The 10,928-nt window shown below is 39.1% G+C and overlaps 1 protein-coding gene across 1 annotated transcript in view; it reads left to right on the top strand.

Annotated features, from left to right (window-relative positions):
- The window catches only part of Dnajc15 (DnaJ heat shock protein family (Hsp40) member C15), a 45,485-nt gene extending 34,896 nt beyond the window's left edge, over window positions 1–10,589 (top strand). The window contains exon 6 of the mRNA XM_005370879.1: window positions 10,347–10,589. Within this exon, the coding sequence (XP_005370936.1) occupies window positions 10,347–10,420 (74 nt within the window). The 3' untranslated portion in view covers window positions 10,421–10,589. The remainder of the gene's footprint in view (window positions 1–10,346) is intronic.
- The last annotated feature ends 339 nt before the right edge of the window (window positions 10,590–10,928 follow it).

Here is a 10,928-nt window from a genome sequence, read left to right on the forward strand (position 1 = left end):
AAGGAAGGAAGGAAGGAAGGAAGGAAGGAAGGAAGGAAGGAAGGAAGGAAGGAAGGAAGGAAGGAAGACTTGTGACCTTATAGACAGTTTGAGCTGGCCCTGATTTAGAAGTGAAAATACTTAGACAACTTTTTTTTTTTTGAGGTTTGTGAGGAAATGGAGTGAGCTGCAAGAAAACTGTAGCAATTCAGCAGAGAATGCGGGGAGACGGTGCTAATTTTGAGCAAGCTTGTGTATCAGTGGAGATTAATGAGTTAGAAGAGATTACACTTAAATCAACATAAATGTTCTTTTAGGTTCCTGAATCAATTGTATAAATATAGGACAAGAATTTGGCAGTGTTTGATGTGAAAAAGCACCATGGATATATAAGTTGCTCTCAAAGCCTGCAGGGCTCCTTAGTATAAAAACTACAAAAAAATGTATGTAGTCTTCATTTGCACGAAGGACATACAGTGTCTTTATTACATACAGCCCAAGAACTACCACGACCCTCTTCTCATTCTCCACTCAGCTGGCATCTGCTCGTACAGTGCTGCTGGCTCTACAGGATGTCTTTAAACACACCTTGTTGAGATGGGTGTTGGTATTCATTGAGTTTGTGCATTTCAGTCCTGCATGTAGAGTAGCAGACACTTAGAGCCACCATCACAGTAAACTGACGATTGCTTAGGTCTTTGCCACCTCGATAGAAGCCAAAGTCATGTGAGAAGAGGCTTCTCAATTGAGAAAATACTTCCATCATTTTCCTATGGGCCAGTCTGCAGGGCTTTGGGGGGGGGAGTTATTGAGTGGTATGGGAGGACTGAATGCACCCCTCTACAGGAGGTTCTGGGAGCTGTAAGAGAACAAGCCCAGCATACCAGTAAGCAGTGATCCTCCATGGTCTCTCTGATTCACCTCTCTTCTCCAGGTTCCTGCTTTGAGTTCCTGCCTTGAACTGTGAATGTGACATGTGAACTAAATAAACCCTTTCCTCCCCACACTGCTTTTTCATAGTATTTATTCCAGCACTAGAAAGCAGACTAATGGGCCCACCCTTTCCTCTCCAGCTTCTCAGCTCTGTCCCTCCAGTCATGTCCTTGTGCCGGTCCGACACTGTCTTGATTATAATTGCTTTGAGAGAATTTTCACTGTGTGCAGCGTTAGCCCTACTTGTTCTATTGCAGGATTGTTTGGGCTATTCTGGGTACCTTTCAGTTCTGTGTAAATTTTACTATCAGCTTTTCAGTTTTGACAAAGGCATTTTGATAGGAATTGTCTGAATCTGTAAAGCGATTTGTGGAGTTTTGCTGTTCTAAGTGTTAAGTGGTCTGATTGTGGGTGTGGGGTGTTTTCTCATGTATTTAAATCTTCTGTAATTGCATCCATGTTTTGTGCTTTTCAGAGTACAAGTTTTGTACTTGAAATTATATAATTTCCTATTCTTGTTGATACTGTTGTGAATGAATTATTGTCTTGATTTTATTTTTTTAATTATTCAGTGCAAATGTATAGGAAAGCAATATTATTGTGTGTTGGTCTTATATGCTGCAACATTGGTGAAATTATTAGTTTTAATAGTATGTTACTTGGGATGGGCTGTTTCTATATAAGATCATATCATCCATTAATAGAAATATTCTATTTTCTTATCTGGATGGATGCCTTTTCTTTCTTTTTCTTACCAAATGCCTTAGTTTAAAACCCCAGTAAAATATTAAATGCAAGTGATAAAAATGAACATCCTTGTTTTTATATCTGATCTTAGGAAAAAAAAATTCTAGTCTTTTACCATCAGGTGTGGATTCAGTTTTGGTGTGGTTACTTTCTAAGGAATTCATTATCTAATGGTAGCCAGGTACAAGCTTTACAAGATCTACCACAAGGAAATGATTTTAGTGTTCTCAATAAAAAAGAAGACTGGGGTCGGATTAAGGATTTGGATAAAGTAAGAAAGAAACAACCAGTGTCCTGATGGCAGGAAACCAGTCAGCCGGAAGTCCTACAGACACATCATTGTGAGTGACCAGTGAGTATCCTGATGGCAGGAAACCAGTCAGCCGGAAATCCTACAGACAGTTCAGATGCAGTGTGAGACCCTGACCGAGGAGTGTGGGCTCAGGCAGTGCAGAGTAACTCTGGCATCTGTTAGCTGGCTGGATTTTTATGAGTTTGGTCTCATTGCCTAATAAAAATAAGGAGCAAATCAATACATATGTAGTTTGAGAGCCCAGTGAGGCAGTGCATGGTGGTGGCTGTCCCCAGCCCTCGGCTTCAGTCAGAGCTTGCTCAGCACTGATCGTCTGAAGTGTTACCACACTGCACAGTGACAACACAAACTTTAAAACTTGAGGTACACGTCCATAAAAGGATGCAAATCAAGAAAGTATTACAGAGTGGAGTCACCAATGCAGCCATTGTCTGAATAAGAAACGGCCTCAAATTCCTTATGTACCAAAGGATGACCTCTTGATCCTGCCTCCACCTCCCAGTATAGAGGTCACAGCTGTGCACCACTCAGCTTGTCTGTCTTTTTCATTGACGTTCGTGAACAGCATACAGGAATGCTCCAGGTAGAGTGCTTGTATCGCAAGTGTCTTCTCTCTGCAGCTTGAGTTTTTACCCTGTCACTACTGTTCACTCATGAGCAGAAATCTTTGAAGTAGCCCAGTTTAACATTTTCACTTTCAGTCAGTTACTTTTTGTTTTAGGAAGTTTTCCTATCTCAAGGCCATGATGATGTGTTTAAACATTATACATTATGCATTAGGAAGTGTCTTTATATATGCTCTGAGACAGTGGTAAAGTTTTGATTATTTCTGCTCTAAGTACCATAGTGCTACTTATTGAAAAGAACATTATTTCTCCAATCACCTGTAGTGCTCTGTGTAGGTTTAACTTATAAAAAGCTTTATCTAATAGTGAAAGGCTCTCATATTTTCTCTTATTTAATGCCTCTTTTTGACTACTTGACAGTTTTCATTTTAACATAAATTAAGAATTATAAAATCCAGAGATGGTGGGCTTGTCACTGAACTCCCAACATAGATAGAAGGATCTTTCTTGAGTTTTTAAGGCCAACCTGGTCTAAACCACAGAAATAGACAAAACCAAAAGAACAGAACAGAAGAAAACAAAACAAACTAAACCCTATGTGCTTGCATGTCAGTGTGCATGTGTGTTCACCCACACACAAATCTCCTAGCCCATGGCTGAAGTTCTCCCAATGCACATTCTGTTTTCAGAGAATTGGCATCTTCACAATACTGAATTTTCTTCTTCATAAGCAAGGTAGAATATTTCTTTTTATTACTTAAATCATTTTTTAAATTTAAGTATGTTTTGATCATATTCTTTCCCTCCTCCCTACACACCCAGTTCTTTCTCAAACAACAAAACAAACAAAAAATCAAGACAACAACAAAACCAAGAAAACTATAACCAGATAAAAGCATACACAAAAAAGCCGTGGAGTCAGCCAGGCAGTGGTGGCGCACGCCTTTAATCCCAGCACTCAGGAGGCAGAGGCAGGCGGATCTTTGTGAGTTTGAGGCCAGCCTGGTCTATAAGAGCTAGTTCCAGGACAGGCTCCAAAGCTACAGAGAAACCCTGTCTCTACAAAAACAAAACTGTGGAGTCTACTATACGTTGGTCAGCTACTCCTGAACATGAGGCCTGTCCTGGAATGGTTGGTGCCCAGTGCCACTTCATCGGAGAATACTGATTTTCTCTCTTCTGGCAGGTAAAAATAACAACTCAGTTGTTAACCTTTACCCTAGTGGCTAGGGTTTTCTTTCATTGATTTTATTAACTATAACAAAATAAAATAGAGTAAGATAAAACAAAAACTATCACATTGAAGATGGACAATACAAATAAACAAAAGGAAAAGAGCCCAGGGGAAGACACAAGACTCAGACCCACTCCTTCACACACTCAGAAACTCCATAAAAACACTAAACTGGACACAATAACTTAAACTCAGTGTTGACTTGAGTTTCTGTCCTGACCAGTTTCCGCAGCCGTTAAGTCCCAAAGAAATCATACAGAGATCTACATTAATTATAAACTGATTTGCATATTAGCTCAGGCTTCTTATTAACTCTTACAACTTAAATTAGCCCATAATTCTTGTCTACGTTAGCCACGTGGTTCTGTACATTTTTCTGCGAGGCAGTCACATCTTGCTTCCTCTGTGTCTGGATCACTACTGTGGACTGAAACTTTCCTCTTCCCAGTCTTCCCAGAATTCTCGTTGTTCTGCCTCTACTTCCTACCTGGCTACTGGCCAATCAGCATTTCATTAAAAATAATACAGGTGACAGGATAAAAGACCATTGTCCCACAGCAACTCAAAAGACCTGATGCGGAGCTGTGTGTGCTGCTTCTGTCTCTGTGCGTTCTGAAACTTTGCTCGTGTTGATTGAGAGGCCTTCTTTTCATGCTGTCCTCCATCTATTCTGGCTTTTCCATTCATTCGGCCTCCTTCTTCATGGGGTTCTCTGAGCTCTCAGGGGAGGAATTTAATAGAGACGTCCCATTTACGACTGAGCGTTCCAAGGTCTCTCACTTTCTGTGTAAGATCTGGTTATGAGTATTTGTCCCTGTCTGCTGCAGGAGGAAGCTTCTCTGATGATGGCTGAGCAAGACACTAATTATTAGGCATCATTTTATTACTAATTTTCCCCCTTTCTTTAGACAGTATTATTTGGTTTTCCCCTAGGTCCCTGGGCTATCTAGTCTCAGGATCTTGGTCACCCAAGCAGGGTGGGGTGTGGGTTCCATCTCATGGAGTGTGCCTTAAATCAGATCGTTTATTGGTTATCTGCTTCCACAAGCTTTGTGCCACCATTGTCCTAGGATACCTTGTAGGGTACACCATTGTAGACAGAGGATTTGTGGTTGGTCTGGTGTTTATAGTTTTCTTTTGATAGCATACAGAATACCTTCCCATAGCAAAGATGCTAGGACACAAGGGTGAAAGCTCTGTGTAGGCGCCAACTCGACGCTTCCATGTTTCATGAGTTGTGGGTGTTGTCTTCAACAATGCGGTCCTGCTGTCAGTTTGTGGAGATCAATCTTTAGTCTTGGCAACAGCCTGGGTTGTTTGAGGATTCCCATGAGGCCCCCTTGGCCAACAATTCAACTAAATATAACCCATCCTGGTACTTCATTTGGTGACAAAAGATGGCCAGTTAGGACTCTGTCTCCCCTATTACTGACTTGACAATTTCATTTAGATCATCTTCATATACGTATATTTTAGGAAGTTTCTCTTGTATTGGGTTTCCATATTACTTACTCCACAAATTTTCCTTAATTTTAGCTGTCTCTTCCTGCATTTTCTCTCACTGCCCACCTCCTCTCCCCTTCCCATTTGATTCTCCCATTGCATCCCCCCATCCATATCTATCTATTCTATTTCCCTTTCCTACCTAATAAGATCTATGTGTTCCCTCTAGCCCAGTGGTTCTCGACCTTCCTAATACTGTAACCCTATATACAGTTCCTCTTATTGTGGTGACCTCCCCAATCATTAAATTACTTTCTGGGCTATTTCCTAACTATAGTTTTGCTACTGTTATGAATCATAATGTAAATATTTGTGTTCTCCAATGCTCTTTGGTGACCCCTGTGAAAGGGTTATTCAACCCCCACACTCCACAAAGTGGTCGCGACCCGCGGGTTGAGAACCACTTCTCTAGCCCCGTAGTCTATACTTATTTTCTGGGGTTAAATGTATTATAGCTTAGGTTATCATTGACTTAACAGGATCATTTGTTTAGATCACCTTTGTTTCAGTTTTACAGTGTTTGTGTATGTCATATCTGTGATTTAGTGTGTTTACTGCCAATATTGGTTCTACTTTCTTTGTTCTAAAGGTGTTGGGATTGAGCCCAGGACTTTGTACATGCTAACCTGGTCCTTTCCCACTGAGCTAGAGCCCCAATCCTTAGATTGAAGATTGATTTTTATTTTTTTAATTATGTATATGTGTTTGTGTGCGTGTGGGAATACACACATGAGTGCAAGCATCCATGGAGGCCAGGGGCGTCAGATCCCTGGAGCTGTAGTTACAAAGGGCTGGGAACTGCCTAAGGGAGGTGCTGGGAACTGAGTTTGTGCCCTCTGGAAAAGCACCAAGTGCTTGTAACTGACGAGCTGCCTCTGCATCCTAGGACTGTAGTTCTTCTGCGATAAATTGTCATGGTTCTTAAATTATTGTGAAGTTATTGTTATTAGAATACAGAAATGCTGACTTTGAAATATTTTTATATTCTACCCATCAACTTTTGGATTTATTTATAAAAAGCAGTGATTTGTCTTTAGATAATTTTGGATTTTTTGTGGAGTGGTTGGTATCATTTATAAACAGTGACCATTTCTTTTTGGTCTTTATTCCTTTTGGGTTAGTAAGAGGTGGGGCAGAAAATGCTACAATGGCAAGACCTTCCCATGTGGTGGGATACATCAGCATTGATGGCCACTGTCCTTTTCTTGTCCTTACCTCAGATCTACTTTCCTGCCTTTCACTAGCAATGCCACTGGCTGTTTTTCTGGTGGTTTTAGCACACAAAACACACTCCTGTATATTCTTAGTTCATTAAAAGTTTATTACTAAGGTGTTTCAAATTGTCTGTGTCTGCTGAGAAGATCGTATGCTTTTTTTCTTCATCTGTTAATGTGTTGAGTTACATTGCTTAAATTTCAGATGTTAGTTAAAGCAATCTTGCTCTTCTGATTAAAGCCTACCTTGGTCGTGATATTTTGTCTGACTGGACAAGGGAGCATAGTGTTTTTGAATCTATGCTAGTCAGGTGCTGTGGTTTCCTTTCTTGTGGTATCTGTCAGAGTTTGTTATCAGAGGTAACCCTGGGATGGGAAAAGATGAGTATGCGCTCCTATTCATCTTTTTGTTTAGGCTCTTTTGTTCGTTTTTGGCAGGGCTTTGGATTTGTTGATAAAATTTTGGCTAGGCATTTAATTATAGATTCAGTTCTTTAAATGGATGGTATGCTTTTGATTTTCAGATTTTTTTTATTGCTTGTGATAGGCCATGTTTTTCCTGGAATTTATTTTTCATTTAAAATTTTGACTTTATCATGAAAGTGATTGGTTGTTTTTTAAGTTATTATTTCATGTTTCTGTTGTGGGAGAGAGAGAGGAGTGTGTGCCCTCATGTGCCTTGGCACCTGTGTGGGACTCAGGCAGCTTGTGGTAGTCTGTCCTTTCTACCATCAGCACGCGCCTTTGCGCCTTTGCTGCGGAACTATCTCACTCCCACGGCCCTTTTTAAAAAAAAAAAAAAAATCTTTGTTGTTTTAAAAGAAACTGACCTCTAAGTTTAATCCCAGCAATTGGTAGGTTGAGGCAGGCAGATTTCTGTGAGTTCAAGTCCAGCCTGGTTTACAAAGCTCTTTCCAGGATAGCTAGGTCTATTACACAGAGAAACCCTGTCTTGAAAAACCAAAACAATTAAAAAAAACAAACAAACCTAACCTTTGAATTTGTTGAGTCTTTCTCTTGAATGCTGATTTGGTCTGTGCTATCTTTTTGTGAATTATCTAAACATTGAGGCCCTCTTAGACATGTTGGCTTCTATCATAGATCTACGGTTGTAGAATTGTGTGTGTCAGTACTGTTCAAGCACTATACTATATATGACTTGCATTTTCTCCTGTAATCTCCAGTGACTTTTAAAACCTATTTTTGCTTTTTGACTATGTGTAGGCACTTGAGTCTGTATGTGGTGTGTGCGTGCAAGTGCGGCAGAGCAGAGCGCCGAGGCCTCAGGTGTCTCGGAGCTGGAGCTAGCAGACAGCTGGCTCTGGTGAGATGGTGAGACCCGAGGCTAGTGAGCAGCCAGAGCTCGTCACCTCTAAGCCGTCTCACTAGCTCTGGTGACTGTTGGAAATACAACAAATGAATTGACTGGAAAATTGAAGTATATATAAGTGATGTATAACATTTTCAGAACGCTTGGTTCCTAAGTGTGGCTGGTCACTGTCCACAGAGTGCACTTGCTGATTTTGATGGTTTTGAGTTTGCAGAGACTCGGTATTCGAAGTTTGCAGCTTTAAAGTGTTATTCTGCTTTTGTCTGGTGCGATGTTCTGTGAGCACCAGCTCAATCATGTCTGCTCATCATGGTATTTATGTTGATGTTTTATTCTTTCTCTAGTTGTCCAGTGAATTATTGAGATGTGTGCTAAACCTCCCATAATTATGGAGTATGTATTTTTCCTTTTGGTTGTGACAGTGTTTTCTTTATTCGTTCTGATCCTATGATATTAGACACGTACAACATCTAAATCTCATTGTTTAGTCCCACAGACTAACTTAGGACACTGTGAGATCTGTTCCGCCTTTGCCTTTCAGCAGTTCTCCTGCCATAATTAGCATTGCAGCACTCACTTTGTTGTTATCGCTGTAAATCTTTAGATTATTTAAAAACAAAGTCTCCTTTAACCAACATCTACTGGGCTGCTGCTTTTTTAATAAATAAACCATATTAGATAATCCACAAATGTAAGATTTTTACTCTTAAGATTTTAATAAAATTTTTACTTTTATGTGCTCTATTTTGTTTGTTTATTCATTTTCTTTTATGAACCCATAGTGGCTTATAATTTAAATATTTAGAATGTATATTGATCAATTAAAGGTTATAGATAAAATTAGTTAATAATTTAGTATTTTTTAGAGCACACAAAGTACCTGGCAACTCCTTGCTAATTCAAACATTTAAGCAGCTGACAAGGATAAGCCAGGCATGTTCTGGGGTCATTTTTAGAGATAATCATGAAATCTACTTATAGGGTTATGAACTTTCTTTGTAATTCTCACTGTGTATTCAAGGTCACTGTGTGATTTATTCCTTAAATGTTTATCATGTTTCATAATTTGATATGAAAGTGTCAGTGGCATCTTCAAAGGCAGAAACAAAATATTGTTTCTTCTGGCTGTACTGCAGCCCTGTGTTTGTTGATTTGTTGATGTGTTTTCTCTGCTTGCCTTTTCCTTCCTAAAGTAATGGGGATATAGCAATAGGAGACCTGAGTGCAGCCGGGACACTTCCTAGCTATACTGTCTAAATACTTTTGTTGTTTAAAAGTTGTGAGGCATTACGATATTCAGCTGTAGATAGTTTGTACTTAAGAGAAAAGTACAAAATAAAAACAGAGACTAGAAAGTGTAATTGCCTGTGAGCTCAAGCACTGAGCAGTGGCAGTGTTCTAGAACAGAAATTAGGATTATGGTGTGTAGCTTTAATGTGACAGTTTGGGGATATTTTTATGTGTCAGATAAGCATTGCTTATGATCATAATGATTTTATATTTGAAATTCACCTCAATTTGCTGTTTACATTAGAAATAATTCATTGCAAAGAGCTCTAAAAAAAGAACTGACTTAATTTTGTTTGAGGGTATTGTAAATCCAAGAATACATTGTAAATGTTGTAATAGAATCATTCCAGAGAACATAGAGAATTTCTTCTAATATTATTTTTAGTGGTAGTTCATTTATCTTAGCAAGTGTGATTCTTAGCACTATGTACTATATATTTGTCTTTTAAACTAGTGTTTATTTTGTGAAATTATGACGAGACATGAAAAGACCCTTTTAGATGGATTTTCCTCCTTCTTAAAGGTAATATTTATTGCTTCTAAGATATAACTCTAAAGAAACAGTGTTATTTTGTTTAGTTAATCATACATTTAATTTTGAAAATATTCTGGCCAAATGTCTATATGGTAACTATATAACCAGTAATTGTTTTTCAAATGATAACTCATGTAGAAGAATGCAAACAGATCCCTGTCTATCGCCCTTCACAAAACTCAAGTCCAAGTGGATCAAAGACCTCAACATAAATCCAGTTACACTGAACCTGACAGAACAGAAAGTGGGAAGTAGCCTTAAACGCATTGGCACAGGAGACTACTTCCTGAATATAACACCAGTAGCACAGAGACTGAGATCGACAATTAATAAATGGGACCTCTTGAAACTGAAAAGCTTCTGTAGAGCAGAGGACATGGTCAATGAGACAGTGGCCGCCTACAGAATGGGAAAAGATCTTCACCAACCCCACATCTGAGAGAGGGCCGATCTCCAAAATATATAGCTTATATTTTTCTCAGAAATTGCATTTTGACTGATGGGTATCTGTTAATGCTTAACTAAATAAGTTTAATTTGTGCTATTTTGATTTGGGGCAAGCATATAAAATAGACTGTCAGATGAAAAATGCATGAGAAAATACCTGAAATATAGTTGTTATTGGTTTTTTTCCTGTATTGAATTTTTAAAATGTCAGTAATGACATAAGCTTTAACCATTTCTTTCTCTTTGTTCTCCCAGGTGGATCTGGTTACTTAGCAGGAAAAATAATTGAAGCAAAGAACTTGCTACTATCATTCACCAAACTTAAGTGATGCTGAAGGACCATACCCAAGGGAAACAAACTACAAAGCACTAAAGTCCTACAGAAGAACGTGGAACATTGACCAAATCTGTCCTTCTGTCATTTAGTGTGCAGCAATAAAAAACATGTGGCCTTGCTCTTCATTCCCTTCAAAGGGGAGGGAATTTGTATGTTCTGAAGCTGGTGCTTTGCTACCTTATTCCATATGTAATATTATACTTATAAAGACTTAGTCTAACTCTCTCTCTGCCCCCAACATACACAGAAAGGTATAACTACCGTCATGATGGCATGGGATCTGTGAACAGAGCTGAAGTTCTCTTCCTTGTGGTTTTGCATATGCCCTCGCTTTAGAAGAATTGGGACTGTTTCAATGTCAGGGACTTAAATGTTTTGAGTCCAAAATGTATCTAATTTACTAAATCGTGATTTTAGGGCAGTCGCTGGGACTTGAAAGGGCACTCTGCTCTCTGAGACCCTTAGCTATAGCTAAAGCATGAGGGCCTGGAGAACTTCTA

This window comes from Microtus ochrogaster, unplaced genomic scaffold (assembly GCF_000317375.1).
Source record: "Microtus ochrogaster isolate Prairie Vole_2 unplaced genomic scaffold, MicOch1.0 UNK88, whole genome shotgun sequence".
In the NCBI taxonomy this organism is placed as follows: Eukaryota; Metazoa; Chordata; class Mammalia; order Rodentia; family Cricetidae; genus Microtus; species Microtus ochrogaster.